Source organism: Chelonia mydas, chromosome 25 (genome assembly GCF_015237465.2).
Source record: "Chelonia mydas isolate rCheMyd1 chromosome 25, rCheMyd1.pri.v2, whole genome shotgun sequence".
Classification (NCBI taxonomy): Eukaryota; Metazoa; Chordata; order Testudines; family Cheloniidae; genus Chelonia; species Chelonia mydas.
In genome coordinates this window covers 2,192,573-2,214,266 of record NC_057858.1, presented here as the reverse complement: position 1 = coordinate 2,214,266, position 21,694 = coordinate 2,192,573, and the positions used below count along the sequence as shown (strand labels likewise).

Sequence of the window (21,694 nt, the reverse complement as noted above, 5' to 3'; positions counted from 1 at the left end):
CGACCTATTCATGATGATGACAGCACCTCCTTTGTCAGCCTTTTTGATTATGTCGTCAGAGTTTTTTCTGAGGCTGTAGATGGCGTTGTGTTCTGCACGCCTGAGGTTATGGGGCATTACAATCTACATACCACACCGACTATGCTGACAGCTTGTGCCACATGCTCTCAAAGAAACGGCGGAACCACCTGATCAACATCCACTGTTCCTCAGACGTTCTTGTCAACTGCTGGAAATGACCCACCTTGATTATCACTACAAAAGGTCCTGTCCCCACTTCGCTCTCCTGCTGGTAATAGCTTACCTTAAGTGATCATTCTCGTTACAATGTGTATGGTAACACCCATTTCATGTTCTCTATGTATATAAATCTCCCCACTGTATTTTCCACTGAATGCATCCGATGAAGTGAGCTATAGCTCACGAAAGCTTATGCTCAAATAAATTTGTTAGTCTCTAAGGTGCCACAATTCCTCCTTTGCTTTTTACTTTGGTTTTAGCATTATTGGAGAAAGGTGGTTAAAGACTTACCACAAAGAGCTTCAATGTTAACTACAGAAAAGCTTGTTTGTCTCCTTAATGACTTAGCTACCTATTAGAGAATACTTGTACAATCAGACTTCAAGGAGGGCAAGAACACTTTTCATCTGAGGATCTCAAAACGTTTCAGAGGAGGAGTATCATTCGCACCATTTTACAGATTTGAAATTAAGGCAGAAACGATTAAGTGATTTGTCCAAGTTCACATGTCAATAGTAGTTTGGACTCCAAGCTGCCTAGACAATAACTAAATGTAACGAGATGACAGAAAAAAGGTGGGTGAGGTAATATCTTTTATTGGACCACCAGTGATTTCTGGACCACATTTTAGGTTGCTCAGAATGTAGGTTTTAAAAAGCTAATACTAATTAAAAAAATTTTGATTATGGAGGTTCTTTTTAAAAAATTCCAATAGACATATCCTTGTAGCGACTGGTAATTTGAACTCTGCAGCATTGCACTAGTGTATGAGAAAAGTGAAAGACAAAGGAGAGTGTTCCAACAAATACAGAACTCAGTTTTCATGAGAACATATTTGTAACATAAATGAGTTAAAATGTGTTAATAGGCTATGATTATCTTGCATGATCCCTTTAATAAGTAAGTTTATGTGAGGGTTAGGAAACCATTTCCAAGCCAGGATATCAGTTAACCTGTTTTGAATGGTCTCCTAAGGGAAGTTGCTAAATCCTTACTGCTGAAGCGAATTAAATTGGAAGGGTCAAAATGACTAGAGAATATACTAAGCCTGCCATTGAGGTGGAGTGGCCTGAATTTAAGTTTCTTATTCCATTGCTTAACCCTATGGGCCACTTACAGTAGTTTGGTGACAGCAGTAGCTACATGCAAACTGAAGTCCTCCATTTAGCCAGAGAGCAAGAAGTCCACACAGCTTCAGCCATCAAATGGCAAAGAACCCTCTGGTAATTAAAGGTTAGTTCAGGGGTGGCCAACCTGTGGCTCTTCAGAAGTTAATATGCAGCTCCTTGTATAGGTACCGACTCCGGGGCTGGAGCTACAAGCAACTTTCCAATGTGCTGGGGGGTGCTCACTGCTCAACCCCTGGCTCTGCCAGAGGCCCTGCCCCACTGCACCTCTTCCCAACCTCTCCCCTGAGCCTGCCATGCCCTCACTTCTCACCCCACCCCCCACACCTCCTGCACACCACGAAACAGCTGATTGAGAGGTGCAGGGAGGCACTGATCAGCGGGGCTGCCATGGGCAGGAGGTGCTGGTAGCAGCGGGGGTGGGAGGGAGCTGATGATGCATTAGTACGGCTCTCTGGCAATGTACATTGGTAAATTCTGGCTCCTTCTCGGGCTCAGGCTGGCGACCCCTGGGTTAGTTCATTCAGCCTACAAGACTTCTAGCAAGGGGCCCTAATTAATATCAACTGAGATGGCATATTTTTCTATGTTAACAACTGATCACTGGTAACTGAAGTGAGACCAGACAGCAGTCAGATGGCAGCAATTTCACTAACACCTGTGCTGGACCAAATTCAGTCACCCATTTATCCACAGAACGTCAACTCTGCTTTGGAGGACAGGACTAAAATTCAAAACGATCTGGACAAACTGGAGAAATGGTTTGAAGTAAATAGGATGAAATTCAAAAAGGACAAATGCAAAGTACTCCACTCAGGAAGGAACAATCCGTTGCACACATACAAAATGGGAAAGGACTGTCTAGGAAGGAGTATTACGAAAAGGGATCTGGGAGTCAGTGGACCATAAGCTAAATATGAGTCAACAGTGTAACACTGTTGCAAAAAAAAGCTAACATCATTCTGGGATGTATTAGCAGCAGTGTTGTAAGCAAGATGCGAGAAGAAATTCTTCTGTTCTACTCTGCCCTGATTAGTCCTCAACTGGAGTATTGTGTCTAGTTCCGGGCACCACCTTTCAGGAAAGATGTGGACTAATTGGAGAAAGTCCAGAGAAGAGCAACAAAAACGATTAAAGGTCTAGAAAACATGACCTATGAGGGAAGATTGAAAAAATTGGGTTTGTTTAGTTCAGAGAAGAGAAGACAGAGGGGACACCATAAGTTTTCAAGTACATAAAAAGGTGGTTACAAGGAGGAGGGAGAAAATTGTTCTCTTTAACCTCTGAGGATAGGACAAGAAGCAACGGGCTTAAATTGAAGCAAGGGAGGTTTAGGTTAGACATTAGGAAAAACTTTCTGTCAGGGTGGTTAAGCACTGGAATAAATTGCCTAGGGAAGTTATGGAATCTCTATCATTGTCCAACCTGCTCTTAAAAATCCCCAGACACCTGTCAGGGATGGTCTAGATAACACTCAATCCTGCTATGATTGCAGGGGACTGGACTAGATGACCTCTCAAGGTCCCTTCCAGTCCTAGGATTCTATACCAGGAAGAAAATAGCAAAATTTAGACAGCAGAGTTTAACTGAAAGTTAGTAAAAGGAGGTAGTCATAATCTGTGTAAGGGTGGAGACAGCCTTTCTATGTATAGCTATCCAGGGGGCAGCTTGATTTCCTACCCCAAGACTTATTACTAATGTTGAAGCTACATTCCCATATCCGATGAAATTAGTCTCAAAGGCAGATTCAGGCTCTGCAATGCTAGAACTACACTATTGGCAAATAACTCATAATTGAATATTAGTTACTGTACCAAAACTCTGAATATCTGTAGTATTATTTTCTAACCCTGAAATTATATTTAAAATGGCAATAAGTCTCTAGTGACCTACAGGAACAGGCTTATTCGGTGTTCTGATTCACACGTTTTACAAACACTTCCGTAACATTCTCTGGAACAGATTTATGGAAAGATTCAGAGTCAAGAAAAGTACACGTATGTTTTGTGAGTCAAAACACGGAAGTGTACTAGCAACAATGGCCACTTTTGCTTGTTATCTTTTTGTCCATCAGTTCTGAATTGTCACATTCAACACACAGACTTTAAATTTGGCCAATGCACACGTTCATTTTTACCTGAATTTCAGAACAATGCCTCAGGTTAAGTAAAGCGTATACCTAGAACTAAAAGTTTTGACAGCCCAGATCTTAGCTGGTGAACTGATTTCATATAGAGGTTTTAGTTTATTATTTTATGTAATACCCTTTTGGTGATTTCATATCCGAATTAGCCAAGCATAAAGTTTATTAGATTAGAACAAGCACTTTAAGAACCAAGACAGAGCAGATTTAAGTCTTACTTCTTTCACTTTCAGAGGTCTTCCACTGAGACTATGCTTGTTCAGAACCTCGGCAGCCTTCTTCATGCTTTCTTCCATCTTAAATTCAACAACACTGAGGAGACAAGATAGTGTATTAAGACTGTTGCTTGTAGTTTGAAATTTCCCACCCCCATAATAACTGAAAAAAACTTACGCGCATCCCTTGATGTGATGATTTCATGGACGAGTAACAAGGAGGGGAGGAGGGAAAGAGAGAAGAAAGTAAGTAAAGCACAAAATGCCAAAAGTTAACTTAAAGATTTAAAATTAAATTAAAAGCTACTTGTTTTATAATTTAACTCTAAAAAAAAAAAAAAAATAGTAAGAACAAAATACAAGCTTACCTGGATTCCATAAAATGCTAACTCCTACACATTATCAGAATTATATTGTAGTTTTTGAAGTTGTAATAAGCAAAACTAAGTCCAGGTTCTCCAAGAAAACACCACACACTTAACATTTCCTGTCAAAATCCTCACCATTTTCCTTCATCCTAAGTCCATATCCTTTCAGTACACTTAAGTGAGTTCCTATTATGATTTTTCTAAAACATTCCTTCACTTAACGGAAAGTAGCTTGACACCTACTAAAGTTACGCATCTCTTAAGTTTAGACATTTGCCTTATATTAACTGGCATGGGACGTATCATGTTTACAGAACCTGCTTTTGCACACTGAACTTATAAATTCAACAACTACAAATGACATTTTCAAAGACACGTTTTACGTTAACGTACCACTGTAGATACTGCTAGGGTCCATGCATAATTCACTCATAGCCAACACCAACTGAGCACAATGCTGATACTATCTGCACATCCCTTCCCACCTCCTCCCCATCCCACAAGGGGCTTTGGGCAGTGCCTAGATATATAGCCACTATCCATACACACTACCTTCTTGATTTCATGCGGTTCCACGCCACCATACAATTACATTTGTCATGTAGTAAAATCCACAGAAGAAAATCTCTCCATCACTTACCCTTGACTTTCCTTCAGCGTCCATTAAGAGCTCCACGTATGTTACCTCACCAACTACAAATCAGATTCCAGACGACACATATACCAAGGGAGAAAAGCCAAGAAAATAATGGGAATTTAGAACAGTCAACAACCTTGTATGGAGCCTCTGCCTTATAAGAAAGCCCAGAAACACTCCATATTCTCTAAACCACCAAGCTGGACATTACAGGTGTGCAGTAAAGTCTTTAAAAAGTAATTAAACAGGTTCTTGGTTTTCCTCCACTCAAAAACAAGCTATTTCCACAATATCAGTTTCCTCAGCCTTTAATACTCAAATCACTTGTGGCAATCCAAATCCATGGGAAATGGTCTGCAATGATAGTTTTCCTTTTTCTACAGACAGAATCAGATTTCTACTGGAGACTGACATAGTATGTAGCCTTCTATCTAGATATTCCAGACGTTAACCAGCTACAAGTTCATGTTTCACTCTGATTTCTACAAGGGACACTTAGGAGGGTCTCCAAAACCAAAAATGTACAACTATTTAAGTGTCAGTGACTCAACTAGGTGTTTACTTAGGCTAGATTATTAACCTTCCAATTAAACTGAAGGAGAAGGCGAACTTCATTTTTAGAATAGTTAGAGGTTTAAATTTGACTAACTTCAAGATAGTCTTCATTAGGAAAGTCATTACAATTTTCATTCCCAAGACTGAATTAACTGAATGTTTAGAATCTGTAGCAAAGAGTACAATTTGTAGGAAAACTAAATCTGCATTTCTCCACAAAAGATTAGGATTGCCAATTCATGATCACTATAACCAGACCGTATATCTCCAAAATACCACTACCAAATTGGCTGCTGAGTTTGAAGCAAATAGCATACAGAAGTATAGCTGAAGAAACCCATTTAGGCTTGCTTTTCTGGCTTGTTTATATAAAAATGAATGTGTCCAAACAGACTTTAAATTCCTAGCAAGACTACTCACAGATTAACCTTAAAATGAGAGGACTTCCATGTAGAGTTTCAACTGTATTTGTTTACGTGGAGAATCATCTACTTTAGAAGCTAGAAGGCCTGTAGGCTGTTCTAAGAATTGCTATTTAATAGAGGAATATTGAACAAGAAATTGTAGTCTGTGTTGAAGTTCTAATGGTTTTCCCTTGACAGTGGATGCAATAGGGAAAGAATGTTCAATTTCATCTCCCACTTGAATGACTGTCACTTCAACATATACCTTTATAAAAGTATCTACTCAAATACCTAAATGGAGGGTTTTGAGATTCCTTTCCAGAAACAATTGCAAAGGAAACCTTAGTAGGATCTCTAAATCTTGAGAGGTGTTACTTCACCCTCTCCTTCATCTGGATTGATCAAAAACTAACAGGATCAGAAGTCAAAATTGAAAGGGAACTAAAAAGTATTTTAAATGAATACTGATCCATTACTGATTCTATGATAATGTTAGAAGTGTAGGGCTGGAAGGGACCTCGAGGTCATTTAGTCCAGCCTCTCCATTCTGAGGCAGAACCAAGTAAACCTAGACCATCCCTCACAGGTGTTTCTCTAACCCTGTTCTTAAAAGCCTCCAATGAGAGGGATTCCACAACCTACCTTGGAAGCCTACTCCGTTTCTCAACTGTTCTTATCATTAGAAAGGATTTCCCAACGTTTAAGCTAAATTTCCTTGCTGCAGATAAATAAATTTCTTAGTCTCTAAGGTGCCACAAGTCCTCCTTTTCTTTTTGCGGATACAGACTAACACAGCTGCTACTCTGAAACCATCCTCTTTATAACAGCCCTGAAGATATTTGAAGACTTATCAGGTCTCCCCTTCAATCTTTTCTCAGAACTAAACATCTTCAGTTTAAAAAACCAACCAATTTATTTGGGCATAAGCTTTCGTGGGTAAAAAATCCACTTCTTCAGGTGCAGATTTTTTTTTTTTTTTTTTTTTTAAACACACACGAAAACTTATTCTCAAATAAATCTGTTAGTCTTTAAGGTGTCACTGGACTCCTCATTCTTTTTGTGTACACAGACTAACACGGCTACCCTTCTGATACTCATCTCTAGTTTGTTTGTTTAACCTTTCCTCAGAGGTCAGGTTTTCTAAACCTTTTATCATTTTTGTTCTTCTCTGGACTCTATAGTTTGTCCACATCTTCTTTAAAGTGTGGTGCCTGGAAGGAGACTCAGATGGAGTACTGTGGCCTCTCCGGTGCCAAGTAGAGCAGATTACCTCATGTCAATACACCCCAGAATTACATTAATTACTATGAACCTAGTAGAAACTTATAAACAAGTGTCTGTTTATAGCCAAGGTTCTAACCTACATTACCATTCTCATCTTCAGTATTTGGACCATCTCTGGAGACTACAGTTGCCAACATTTGGATCCAAATAGCCAGGTCACTTAGATCAAGAGCACCGTAAACCTAGAGCTGAAGTCTCTACAGCCTACACCTCTGTACTGGGAGAGCAGCCTCCACTTGCTTTGTGTACACACTAAGCACAGTCCTTGAGTGCTCCTGCCAATACAGCTAAAAAATAGCTTCCAACTACTTTGGGCAAAAATATTCAGCATGACCAGGAAATTCTGAAAGCCATTCGTTTAAACAGCAGCAGCCAGAGTCCAACCACACTGTGTTTTTACAAGAATATAAATTTAATTTGACAATTTATGTAGTTTAAAAATAACTGATTCTCAGATAACCTGCAACACAGACAATCCATTTCACAAAGGCCAAAAGTTAAAGTCACAAGGTTAGAAATCGGCAGTGACCTAATGCTCCCAGTAGCACTATTGGTCCATTGGAAAGATATTGCTTTGCACTCTAAACTACTTATCAAATCAGCTGCAACTGATACATTAAAAATCTACACAAACTCCTCCAAACAAGCTTTTTTCCTTGGTCATTGGCTCAACACAGTCAGAAGCTGATTTAACATTTGTCCCTGTAATCAGCCTAATGGCCTTTAAAGGAAGTTCTGACCTTTGAACCACAAAATTTACTGAAGTCTTCTCTAGTGGCTATTTCATATCTTACAGAGAACCTTAAAGTTTGTACCAATTTTGCTCCGAGCTCTCAGTGTTCAAGTTTTATACATTCACATTTAAAAAGTCATCTGTATCAAAAATTACACTTAAAAAAAAAAAATCCTATTTGAGCCTCCTTCTAGGAGCAGCCAAATTTCAGAATAGGGACACCATGTGACAAGTGACATGCTAGCCCAACATCCAAGATAGCAAGTCCAGATTACAGAAGAAATGTGAGAGGTGCATTCTGCACTTAGTAAGTCATGTGGTATGGTCCAGGTGACGTTCTTAAAGGAGAAACTATGGTTGATATGAGATGGCATAAAAAAATCCAGTTCCTAGAACCTGAAAGGTAAAGAAAAAGGCCCCCTTGGACCCATTCTAGATGCAAAACTAAGCAATATTTTTGTTAGCATGAAGTCTGTTTATTAGAAGAGCAGACAGGCATCAGGGATAAATACCACTTGCAAAGTACACAAGGAGAGTGAGAAGTCAGTCACAGAAGTATTTTTACCACATATCGGCACACCATTTCCTGCTCCAAGAACTATTTCCTTTTCCCTTGTTGGGAGTGGGTGAAGAGAAAAAGGAAAGGCAAAAAAAAAAAAAAATACCATTATAAGGGAAGGAAGGGTCACAATGCTCTCTTGTGCCAGTAGCCAGAAAGTCAGACTGCACTAGGCCACCAACACAGAATGGTACGTGAACCCTGATGTGGAACCCCACTCTTTCAGCTACTGTACAGAGGCAATGCTATCTGATCAGTGTTTTTCTGCCTGAATGGTAGACTAATATACTATGGAACCTGGCAGAAGTTTGTTTTTTTTAAAAGGTTCTAACAAAGATTAAAATAAAGTTGTTCACATAGGAAAGAACCACTGCATACACAACTACCAAGTTAAGAAATATCATACAGGTACCAGATAAGGATCTGAGGGGGTTACTAAAGCTTAAGGACTAGCACCAGGGGATAACCACCTACACTTTCAAAAAGGATGAGCTCATTGATCTAACAATCAACATAATATTTCTACTACCCCTCTGTTTGGTACTTGTAAGACTTTACTTGGAGTAAGAGAATCTCCTTTGAATACCATATTTTGAAGAGAAGCTGGGAAGCTCAATGAAAGGAACTAAAGTGTTATGAAAATGCAAAATATCAAAGTTGGAAGAAAGACTAGTTATTACAGAAACTGAAAATACATGCCCCAGGAATTCTGCATTGCAACAAGTTTAGTGAGTATGTGGGTATTTGCTATAGTCATTTTTGGCAGAATTTAATTTTTTATTTGAAGTTAGTTTCCAATCTGCAAAGTTCTTCCATGTAGGAAATTACAAGTTTAGTCTACAGAGAGACTAGCTCAGAGGCATGAACTGACAATCATCTTGGATTCATCTGAAAGGACATGTGATATGAAGTTTAAAAATATTAAAGATGCAAGTAAGGGCACTCTATCCAAGTTTGTTTGTTGTAAATTTTCTACATAAAAGAGTTTGGAAAGGAAGGGAGAAAGCCTTATCAAAAATGAAATAACAGGAGAACTAATAGGTCTGTTCCATCTCCCTGCCAATAAAGGATTACCACCTATTGTACATTTGTGTTTTGTTTGGAAAGAAGTCGTCTGGGGGAGAAGGAAGAGGATGCATAGTCATTTTTATTTTAAAGTCAATAGAAGATTTTATTGAACAAGTGTGTTCATTCATTTGAATTTTGCCGTAGAAGACAGTCATGCCAATTTAAGTTTCCACAAAATTTGGCCCTTCCTACAAGATAATGGCTCAGAAATAACCATTAAGCACAAAGCCTGCTCTGAGCAAAATGGGTGCAGTTCTCTCTTTAAAAAAAGGACATTTCAGCTTCCTTTTCCTTTTTTTAAAAATCTGTCCACTATTCTATATAAATCCAAACTTTGAGAAAATTTAAAGATTTCCTATTATATTTGACTCATAATGAGTCCCATTATAAAAACAACCCTCATCTCACTATGGTTTGATTTAAGATATTTCATTGAAGCTCTTTTTAAACAGATGCCATAAATGGATATTAAGACTTCCAAGATATACATGCACACTACAAAACAGTGATTAATTGGAAATCATAATGCAAACTACATATGGACTTAAAGCAGGGCTAAAAATCATATTATACTTTATTTACTTACTGATTGAATGCTGTCTCCAGGCTTGGCAATGAATTTTTTTTCTTTGATTTCTGAAGTTTAAAATGGTCACTTTTGTAGAGAAAGCCTTTAAGAAGTATTGTTTTAAGACACATTTGACTTTTGCAGGGTCTTCCTAACAAGTTTTGCTAGATCTCACCCATTGATTTTTAGACTATTCCAGACATATGCAATATAGTAAGAGCTGAAATAAGGTGTTATTTCTGGAACTGATTACCAAATGTCATGGTCTGAAGCAGGCAGACAAGAGAAGTTAGAATTATATATTCCAGAGGCACTGCTTTTATAAAAAGGTTCGTATCTAATCCACCCAAGCCCTAACGGTTGTTTAAGCAAACCTGAAAACAAGAACCTTGGTTATACTTGGTTCATTTTTCAGCCATGAAGGTTATAAAGGTTTAGGAAACTTGACATGAAAGCCTAGATCATGGAGCATTCTTTTGATGACAAATTTTCTGGTAAGGATATTTGTCAACTATAATCATGATGTTATGACCAACAGTTAAATCAGAGCCCCATTTAATAAACTTCCAAGTAACCAGTACCATAGCTTTTGCTACCATCCAGAAGCAAATCAGTTTGACCATATCGGAGATTGTTTACAGAGTTCCAACAGAGAAGTCCAAGTATTGCTCAAGCAGTTGCTAGATGGTGCTCAAAGCTTTTCATGCTCCCCCAGTTTCATACAAAAAGCTCTGAGCATCAGATAAAGGAAAGGTGAAATTGTTACCATAAAAAGGATTCATTGATTGAGAATCAGTATTGCCAAAAACATTCAGTAATAAAAATTAGACACTGAAAGCAGCACCCCCAACACATTCATGATGGAAGTACACTAAAACTGGTACTGTGTTGAATTAAACTGTTTCCTTAACTTGTGATTTCCTTGATTTTTAGGGTTTGTGATGAAACACTTATGCAAACTTATGTCTCAAGTTATGAGGGCATTTTATGTCTTTTGAACTGCTTTAAATTCCTGGAGCTAGCTATCCCAAAATTGTATATATTTAATAGTGTAATGAGACTTACTATGGCTACAGGTGTGCTACATGAACCTTTACTGCATGGCAAGCTGGACTATACATCTACAGCGCTCCAGGTTCCACAAATTTACTATCTATGTTGACCCTGCCATTGCACACTACAAGTCCCCTAGCGCACAATGACCACAGTATGTTAAAGGGGTATACAGTATGATGTTACAGCCAAGATGCTGGTTTCCACGGTTAACTGATGAATACACATTTTAGAATATGGATTTATTTCAACAAAAGAAGGATTGATAGGAGTTAAAAACAGACTAGAGTTTAAAATTAATAAGTTGTTTTAAATAAAGGAGAGAACAAGACATGGGCCTACCAACCAGACTGGTCTCCACTCTATGGCGGAGCCTCCAATAGTGATTAGGGCTTGTGTGTGCTACTGTAATATAATTGTTTAACAGGAAAAGTGAAACCCAGAGTACACAAAATTGAGACCAGTGTATGCAATTCAAGTCGTTAAAAAACCAGACCAAAAGAACACCCACAAAAAAAACACACCACCCACAAACCTGGGGCATGAGCTACATCAGTACATACTGAGTCAGCAAAAGAAAAGCCAACAAGAATATCTGAAGAGTTGATGGGGTGAGTAGGGAGACAATGTTTAAACAATGAAGTTTCAGTGTACGTTCACTCTTGGAAATTTATGCATGTTTGCTCATCTACATAGATCTATTGAATATATCTTATCAAGAAACAGTTTTACATATTGCTTCTCTTCCTACCCCAAATACAAATCCAGGGTGTTATTTCTTGCAATTAGGAAAAAGGATGCAGTGAGGGTTACTGCAGATGTAGTCAATGATTCATAACCATTATCTATTGCAGTCATAAATATGACTTGAGGGTACTTCCAATTACAGCTCTTGCCAGTTTGCTTCTTCAACAGCTAGTTATTTTCTCTTAAGTTCTTATTAACATACTGTGGCTCCATCTTGCAATTGAGGGTACTAGCCAACTACTTCCTCCCAGGGTTAGAAAACTATTAGAAAATTTAGTATTTTAGTAGAATCAGATCAAATACTTCATGTAAAAGTGAGTTAAATATATGTTGCATGTCATCACAACCCAGATGAGAAAGTTAGTAACCTGAACTGCTAACAGCTCTGAGCCACTAACTACTCTGAAATATCAGATGAAAAGGGAAACTACATTAGCTTTTCTCTCCCACTTTTTAATTTGTTTGGTGGACAGGATAGAGAGCTATTTGGCATTCAACCTTTTTCACTTTTAGACTTCACATACATACTAAACTGGCATTTCACTAAAAGCTATATGTAGCCTCACTCATCTGCAGAACCTTTTTACCAATGTACGACACTGACATCGATTTAGTTCAGCACGGTTTGTTAACCAATACAAGGGAGTTTCAAACAAGAACATCTGTGAGCTTTATTAAAAATGGTGATACTGCACACCTGTAATTCTAAGTTTCACCAACAAACAATACACTGAAATGACTGAACCAAGGCATCACTCTTCAGAGCAATATGCCACCTTTTAAAGATTTCAGATGTACACATCTGAAAACCAATTTGGAGAGATGAGCAGACCTCAAAGCTCGTGTCTCCTAAACCATACTTACTGGCACAAAACAGCTGATTGAGGTGAATTGCTTCTACGTTCAGCAACCTGCTATGCCATTGTTGTGAATAGCTTTAAAATCTTCTACATGATTGCTGAGTGATGGAGCAGTAAAAACGTCACCTACATTTCATCCTTTATGTTCAAAGCTGTTTCACATGCTCCCAAAACATTACATTTGGGCCTGTAATTCTTACACATACAACCCAAGAGTTCTAACAGAATTTTCAAAGCCACATTCCTGGTTCTTGGAACTACTACGCCTTGTATCAAGAAATACCAATTCAGCAAGTTCAAGCACAGCACAAGAACACCAATTTGGGTAAAATCAATGACTAGTTAGAATGGATCCCAACCACACAGCAAATCTAAACTGTTAAATATGTTTGAGCAGTCCCAAAAACCAAGAACAATGCATCTGGATATTTAACATGACAAGCCCTGCAGACAGAATGAAGAGGTTTCACTGATCCCCTAGGAGCATTTGCAGGAATGAGTAGCTGAACAGCAAGGCAGGAAACAATCTCACATCGGACTTTTCCATCCACGTGAACTGGAGAAAAACCACAAGACACTTGGAACGGAATTCAACGTAGTACTTAAAGACATCTACACATAGAGATACTCCTGTTACTCAATGTTTCTTGCACATCCAAGAAAAATAATAGAGTTCTAAAACATAGGATCATTCATAATTAATGCAACAATGCTACAGGTGGGCAAAGGCAACTGAAAGGAGAGATAACTAAGATTACAGATAGTTCAGTTGTTAAAGTCAGGTACCACTATTTTATTGTTTCAAGTCAAGACATTTAATTATGAATGTTCCCCATGGCCTACAGTCCATAAGATTTAGTTATATGCATTCAATTCCAGTTTTCCTCCAAAGAAAAAACATTTAAGAACCTTTTGGAAAATTGTGTTCTCTTTCATTTAGGCCACAGCCTGGGAGCACATTACCTAACATTCCTTACCTAGTTTATGCCACATTGGTCACTAATTTGCAAGACATATCAATTTATGGATCATTCTCTTGCTATGTATTTAAGAAGTGACCTACAAGAGAGAATGACCTGCATGCTTTTACGCATCTTTAAAGAATTGGAGACCTCTAAATCATAAGTAGGGAGCCCCTACTGTACTACATTAGAAATTCAGATCTTGACTCCTCTGCTTTTCCAGGAAGACTGGAAATGAGTAAGTCCAATATCAATAAAAGCAAACAAGTAAAACTTGTTTGAGTGGAAGCATTTTAGAATATTGGCTGAAGTTCCAAGTAATTCTGATTTTTTTTCCACCTTTGAGGAGGTAAGAATGCTGAATCAATGAGAGAATTCCGAAATACACAAATCAGTCCATTCAATATGAAAAAAGCTTTTGGGAGGGGGTGAAAAAGGGGAAGAGTGACATGAACATTTTTTCAAGGCCTCCTTTAAATGTAACGCAGCAAATGCTGAGGCACAAACAGATTCTTCTTCCTTTGCAGGTCACCCTTAAATACATTTAAGTTCTCCTGAATATTGTACAACAATACGGATATTATCTAAAACACAAGTCAGACTATTAAATTTCGATTCTAGGACACAGCTACATATACTAAATCAGCAGTAGATGGACAACCTACTTTACCCAAAAACATTACATGCTTCAGAGCACGTTATAGTACCTCAAAAACAAGTCCTGATGTAGGAAGTCTGACGTTTTCCATGAGACAATGGCACCTTTCACGCTTTGATGAAGCACTATTAACCACACGCCAACATGCCTACACAGGAACTATCCCGTGTGGAAAGCTGCCTAAGAATAGATATCATGCAACACCAAAAAGGCTTTAATCTAGACCCCTTACAAAACTCATGTCACTAATTCTATCCAGAACAACATCAACTAATAAATTAAAATTTTCGGAACAAAGTCAGCCATGGTTAAGATGACAGGCACCACTCTGCCACCCAAAGCATCCATTACCTTTCTCTTTGACCAGGTCTTTGAGAGATTGCCACTTCACATCAAATGGAATATTTGTAATAAAAGCTCGATATCGTTTAGCAGGGTTGGCATATGGTTCAAAACGATTTCCCCCTCTTTTGACACTTTTCTCTTTTCTTTTTTCATTCTGGCTTGGTCGTTCACCTTCACTGCAAGAAAAATACAAGTATTCAAACATCATATTAGCAATTACAGCATTAGATGAAGTCAGTACATCATACCTTTAAATACATAAGGAAACAGTTCATGCACATACACCACTATGTTGCTTGAGACTATAGCAATTAGTAACTAATATTAACTTCAGTTCATAAGTTTTGGTTTGATGATAAAGTATGACTTGCAGGTTGTCTCATTAACATTAATTACTGAACAGCTGCAGCAGCTCAGATCAGTAGGTCCCAGAAATTGTGAACTGTCTACCCCCTGGCCACACATACCTAACCTAATGGCTTTCTTTTCCCAAGTTCAGGTGTAATTAAAGGTGACCCACCCCCCACAAAAACAAAAGCAAAAAAAAAAAAAACACACACACACACACCCCCAATCTGGATTTGCAACCCTTTTATGATGTATTTAGTACAGCTGGGCAGAAATTCTGCCAAAAAAGCTTTTATCAGGACTCCTAAACTACTTGGCAAATTCAGACAAAACTCATAGTTTCAGCCAAAAATACTTCATATAGAAACATTTTGACTTTCTTTCAAATCAGCATTTCGTTTTCAAATTTGGTCAATTTTTAAAAACAAAAGGTGAAAAAACCACCAGAAAATGGCCAAGTTGAAAAGAGATTATTTTTGTAACTTCAAAATAAATTTGTGTTTTCTTTGATGAGATTTAAAACAAAAAACAAAAACAAAGCCACACCACTGTTTTGCTTTGAATCAAACTGGATTTAAAAAAAAAAGTTTTGATTCAGCTGCCGAACTGAAAAGTCATCGTTCAGCTCTAGTTTATAGTGAGCCTGAAAGGAAAAAGAACAGGAGGACTTGTGGCACCTTAGAGACTAACCAATGTATTTGAGCATAAGCTTTTGTGAGATACAGCTCACTTCATCGGATGCATTCCTATGAGTTTTTTCATGAAGTTGATAGATTTCCACTCCATACGGCTAAATTCAGTGCCTTACATAATGCATCCGATGAAGTGAGCTGTAGCTCACGAAAGCTTATGTTCAAATAAATTGGTTAGTCTAAGGTGCCACAAGTCCTCCTGTTCTTTTTGTGAATACAGACTAACACGGCTGCTACTCTGAAACCTGAAAGGAAAGTTTCTTACCAACAGCAGTATTTTAAAAAAATTGAAAGTTTAATTTTTATCTGTCCTGGAAGAGTTCATGGGCATCTGGAGAGTCAGGTATGAAGAAAGTGATTTTTATTCACTCTTTAAAGCTATTTTTAACATTACTCCTGAGGGAATTCTGCACCACTGCATGTGCCCAGAATTCATGTCCCCAGCAGATTTCTTTGCTTCCCCTCAGAAAAATGACTTTCTGACAGGGAAGAAAAGGAAAGTTGCAAGAGCAGTCATGCACCAATTCCTAGCAGCGCAGGTACATAATTTAAGGCAGCCAGTGGAGAGGTAAATCACGGTGGGGCTGGAGACACCCCAGCCAGCGGCTCCTATCCTGAGCTGGGATCAGCTGCTAGTCACGGCTGGGCTTGAGGCAGGAGAGGACGGAACTTCCTCTTTCCCTGCAAGGAGTTGCTGTGGCTATGTCAGATCCACCCCCAGAAACCACCAGCTGCAAGAAGCTCAGCATCCTCCCCTGGCTTCCTGCCCACATTGCTCCTCAGCTGAGGGTGGGGGGGAGCAGCACAGCCCCAGGCGCAGCACAGCCTGACCCCGGAGCAGCTGGGGCAGTGCGGAGTAGCCCGGACCCAGGCACAGCCTGGGCCACCCTCCTGCTGGGGGGGAGGCACACCAATGCTGCAGCCCCTGCCCCCCCCCCCACAATGGGGGGGGGGAGGGAGACACCTCTCCCCCCCAGCCCAGGTGCTGCTGCAGAGAGTCCTCTCTCCTCACCATAGCCCCAGAGCACCCTCCTGCACCCCAAACCCCTCATCCTCAGCCTCACCCCAGAGCCCATACCCCCAGCCAGAGACCTCACCCCCTGTACCCCAACCCTGCCCCAGTTCCAAGCCCCCTCCCACAAACATTTCTCAGCCCCACCTCCACCACATCATTTTGTTATGTGCACCAATATGAAGGTGACGTGTCTCATCACCTCCATATTGATGCACAACAAAATTCATTCTGCACATGGGTGGGAAAAATTAGAGGGAACACTGCTCCAGACCTCCACCCAGACCCCCACCCCCGCAGCCAGACCACCCACTACTAGAACACACTGCACTCAAACCTGCTACCCTGATGTCTTACCCCCTGCACCACCCTGAGCCTCACATCCAGACCCTCATACCACTGACCACCAACAAGCTGCACCCAACCCCACTCTCAGCATCCAGACCCCCTTTCTCCCCCCCCCCCCCCCCCCCCCCGTTGAGACCTCCCCCCCAGACCCCTCCACTGAGCCCCAACCACCTTTACCTTAGTAGCTTGTTAACTTTTGCACTCCCATTCCCGGGACTACCGCAGAGCGCAGGCTGTGTACTGTAACTCTTCATTTCCTGGTTTTCAGAGGGTTAAGTCTAGCTGCTCTCCTCATTCTAGAAGAGCAGGAGGCACCACTGGCCAATCTGAACTGTACTTAAGTTTGGAGGCACTTAATTCCCTGGTTTTTTTTTTTTTTTTTTTATAAAGGGATTTCTCAGTACACCCCATCCCTACAACATACCATTGCCCTGCTCTCCCCCTCCACTGCCTCTGGCTCCTTGAAACTGATTAGCACGGCCACAAAACGCACTGGCTAAATGTTAGTCTCTTTACTGTCTGTGCATCATCTCCTTATCCATTTTTCTGCATGTCCAGCATGTGCTGGTTCCGCCTCTTCCCCAAGCAGTCATTGTCATGAGAACCACAGGCTGAAGAGCAGGACAGAGGATGCAGGACAGTGTAAGGAATAGCATGGAGTTGATGAAGACTTTTTTGAAGGGAGGAAAATAAGTATAATCTGCCTCCAATACCCCCTCCTTTCCACTCCACTTCCCCACACTGCTCCAAAAACCCACTATCAGGAACACCTTGGCCAAGTGACCCTACAACTTGCTTTTCTTTGATTACTTATTTCCATTGCTCGGGATGATTATGTTACCCTGATTGCTTACTAGAGTCTTTAGAGAGACAAGGTGGATGAGGTAATATCTTTTATTGGACCAACTTGTTGGAGAGACACAAGATTTCAAGCTTACGCAGGGACCTGTAGAAGATCTCTGTCTAAGCTGGAAAACTTGTCTCTCCCACCAGCAGAGATTACCCCAATAACCTGTTATCTGATATTATCTCACCCACCTTGTCTCTAATATCCTGCAACCAACATGGTTACAACAACAATGCGTACTAGAGTCTTTAGTCCAATTAATGCGAATTTCCTTGACAATACTACTAAAGTAAAATTGGAGTCTGCATGAAGATTTTAGAGCACTTACAGTAGTCCACCTCGAAACAGAAAGTAACACTTAAAACTTAACTACAGCAGAGAAGCAGCTCTGCTCTAATAGATATTACAAAGTAAGCCTGAAGCTGGCATTTTTCTGGTAAACTAGGTGAGCATTTAGGCCTAAAATTCACCCTCCATGCTATATTAACATAAGGCCAATTGCCACTGATCACCAAGTGTTAGTTCAAAAAGCCATTTAAGAAAGCGATAGGACTGCAAGTGAAAAGGACATCAATTTAAGAAGTCACTCCAGTGTGAAAATGTGTAGTAATTCTGGATGCAAGTAGAAGGATGAGAAATATTTTTTCCAGTCTATTTTGTGCATTTGACAGCAGCGTTCAAAGAGAAAATGGAAAAAGAAAACAAGTTGTGAACTACAGAAATTGCTAAAAAGCCTCAAACGTGTATCTTCCATAAATTTTAAATTCTAAAATTGAGTAATCTGTCCCTTGAAGCACCCAGAATTAAGGTTTGTACAGGTAATCCTAGCTTTTTCTCCCACAGATGTGAACTTAACGAAGTCTCCAATATATACTATTCTTTCCATAGGACCCTCATTTCATTCGGTGCACAGGTTGGATGTTGTGCAGTGAAATAAACAAGCAATGTCCACAATGAGCAGACCCCTCATTTTCACTACACACTCTAGTACTATGCTCTCCAATCCCAGTTCTGCTCAGTTTCACTGGTGTATACTAGAAGTAAAATAATTTCGATACATTTCCTCCATTTACAGTTTTAACTGCAAGTGAGGCATAGATCCACAGGACTCCTTTCAATTCCTGCACACCGTCTAGCCTCTGTACCTAATCAGGCAGGAATACTGTAGAAATGAGGGCTGGAAGAGATTTATTAAACAAAGTGAGTTATGGAAGAAATCTCATTTTCTCTTTAGTGTTGTGCTGGACTAAAAAGCATTGTTTGAGAGAGTGTAAAGTATTCTAGAGAAACACAAACAACTTTAGGAGGAGGTGCAGCCTCAGTAAGGATTGCAATTTAGCTTCAAAGTAGTATTCTCCTTTAAACTTTGGCTAGGGCTCAAAACTCTCTTTTGGACACCACATTCCTACTTTGTATGAAAAGCTTTGAGCGTTCTCCACAAGCTGGAACATCAGTCACAGTTTTTAAAAACCATGAGTGCTCAATTTTAGATGGCATAGCTACTGCTTCATCAGCTCCTCAGCCACTCCAAATACTAGACCAGGCACCTTTCATTTCCCCCCCATTTCACGCAAGTCCAGTTTATACATATAAAAACTCAAGTGCTTCAGTTTTACAGCTGCAAGGCTTCATTTGCTAAGACAAATCCCAGTACCTGTGACTGCAAACATTCCTCTTCCCCTCACAGTAAGGGTAGGTCTACAGTCTGAGGTATAAACTGCAACTTGATGTATCTGTTAGCCGATGAAGCTAGCTCACTAAAAATATAGGAGCAGCGGCTAGTCCTGCCCGCCACGATGGCTACACTGATATTTTTAGTGTGACAGCTTGATCAGAACTAACATATAAATTCCACCTTAAGGAGACATTCCTCTCTCAAGCTCAAAGCTGTAGCTATACCCATAGGCCTTGCCTACACTACAGAGTTTTGATGACAAAAAAAAAAAAAAAAAAAAAGAGTCAGCTTTTGTTCACAAAAACAGTGGAGGTGTACACACTACAATGCTCCTTCCATCGACAAAACTCTCCTGCTTTGTGACAAAATAAAACCACCTCGACAAGAGGCAGAGCTTTTTGCAGCAAAAGTTATATTGACAAAGTGTCAGTGTAGACACCATGCTTGGTTAATGTCACTGTAAATGGTCTCCAGGAGGTGTCCCACAATGCTCATCCTGGCCTCTCTGGTCAACAGTTCAAACTCCACTGCCCTGCACCAAGGTACACAGGCTTCTGCCTCTCCCCTTTTAAAGGCCCAGGAATTGTTGAAATTCCACTTCTGTTTGTTCAACATGGACAGCTCACATCACATCTTCCCAAATGACCATGGCAGCTCCACGTAGCAAATACTCTCACACTTGGAGCACACTTGTGTTATTGGATCTGCTGTCACAGTGGACGGAGGAAGCTATGTGGTCCCAGCTACACTCCACCTGTAGGAACTTCAACACGTACAGGCAGATTTCTCGTGGCATGTTGGATACAGGCTACAAATGGGACATACATCAGTGCCGTCCGAAGATAAAGGAGCTGAGGCAAGCATACCAGAAGGCAAGGGAGTCAAACAGTCATTCTGGTGCTGTGCCAAAGACCTGCCACTTCTTTAAGGAGCTGAATGCCATTCTCAGTGGCGACCCCACCTCCACCGTTAAGAGGACCATGGATACTTCAGCAGGGCTGGAGACAGCGAACAGCAGACTCAATCCCAAGGACAGAGGTCGAATTGAAGGATGATGTGGAGCACGACAGGGTCATCCGGTGGCGCAGCAAGTCAGGACCTCTTATCAAATCTGGAGGGGTCTAGCCAATCCCAGCAGTCAGTCTCTCTCGTGCGCATTATGCATGAGAGAAGAGCCCTGGTAAGTGATCTTTTTAAATTGATTCCGCTTGGTTACATGACGTAGAGCTGTCCTTTGCTTTGTATATTCTAGAAGTGGGTGAAGGGATAGAAACGTACAAGACTAGCTGTGTTTGCATGTGCTTCACATTCCCCTGTACAACTAAACAGTGTGTTAATGCACACTGAGATTTCACAGGAATCCTCCAGAGAGACCTCTAGAAAAACTTTCCTGGAGGTACCCATCAATCCTCTGCCAGAGACTCCTTGGCAGAGCTGCTTTGTTCCTCTGTTGTAGGAAACTTTCCCAGGCCAATTAGCAGTCATTTGTACAGGTACCAAAGTAGTACACAGGTGAGCAGCACAGGGACCTGGTCTGAAGCCCCACACACGCAGGAGATGCATCCTTACTTACCCTCAGGAGTGACATATTCGTTTCAATGACCCCTGCCTGTGGCAAATCATGGCAAAATTTACAATATTGTCCCTAGTTGCCTGCAGTGATCTTTAAAAAAAAAAAAAAGCTCAAAATCCTTTGCCCCCTCTTCAGCGCCTGCTTCCCTCCCACGCCCAAATTCACCACGTTTAGGGTGTTCACCAAGCTGTGTGCTTGCCAAAGGACAGAGAGAAACTGATTATGTTAAAAAAAAGGGGGTGCATTTTACTATAACAATTCAACGTGGTCCGTATACTAACAATCATGATTCAGTTTATTGTTTCTTGTCCTTCTGCAGATGTGGCCATCAGGGCCTCCCCTACACACCAGTGGAGTGCCTCTGCCAGATAAGGAGGCAGCCAAGGAGCACATGTTTCAAGAGGTGCTCTAATCCTAAGAAGCCAAAAAACAAGAAGGCAGGGCATGGAGAGAGACTTTAAAAGAAAATTATAAAATAGACAGGCAGAACAGAAAGAAGAGCCAGGAGCAAATTTTAATAGGCCATGAGCGGATGATAAAAGTGATGGAAGAGCAAAAGGAGATGCTGAAGTCCCTAATCATGCTGCAGGCTGAATTCATGTGTGCTCAGCCCCCCTGCAGCCAATACAGAACTGCTTTCCATGCCCTCCCCAAATTCCTCCTACACATTCCT

The 21,694-nt window shown here is 40.4% G+C and overlaps 1 protein-coding gene across 3 annotated transcripts in view; it reads right to left on the bottom strand.

Moving 5' to 3' along the window:
* Positions 1-21,694, bottom strand: part of HNRNPM (heterogeneous nuclear ribonucleoprotein M) — a 61,073-nt gene that overhangs the window by 28,932 nt on the left and 10,447 nt on the right. For 2 of the 3 annotated variants that reach the window (XM_037886025.2, XM_037886027.2), the window contains exons 2-5: positions 14,533-14,702; positions 4,734-4,786; positions 3,904-3,911; positions 3,729-3,822 (exon numbers count right to left, since the gene is read on the bottom strand). In XM_037886025.2, the coding sequence (XP_037741953.1) occupies positions 3,729-3,822; positions 3,904-3,911; positions 4,734-4,786; positions 14,533-14,702 (325 nt within the window). Of the gene's footprint in view, positions 1-3,728; positions 3,823-3,903; positions 3,912-4,733; positions 4,787-14,532; positions 14,703-21,694 lie in introns of those variants that run through there. The other variant, XM_037886029.2, reaches the window with a different exon arrangement.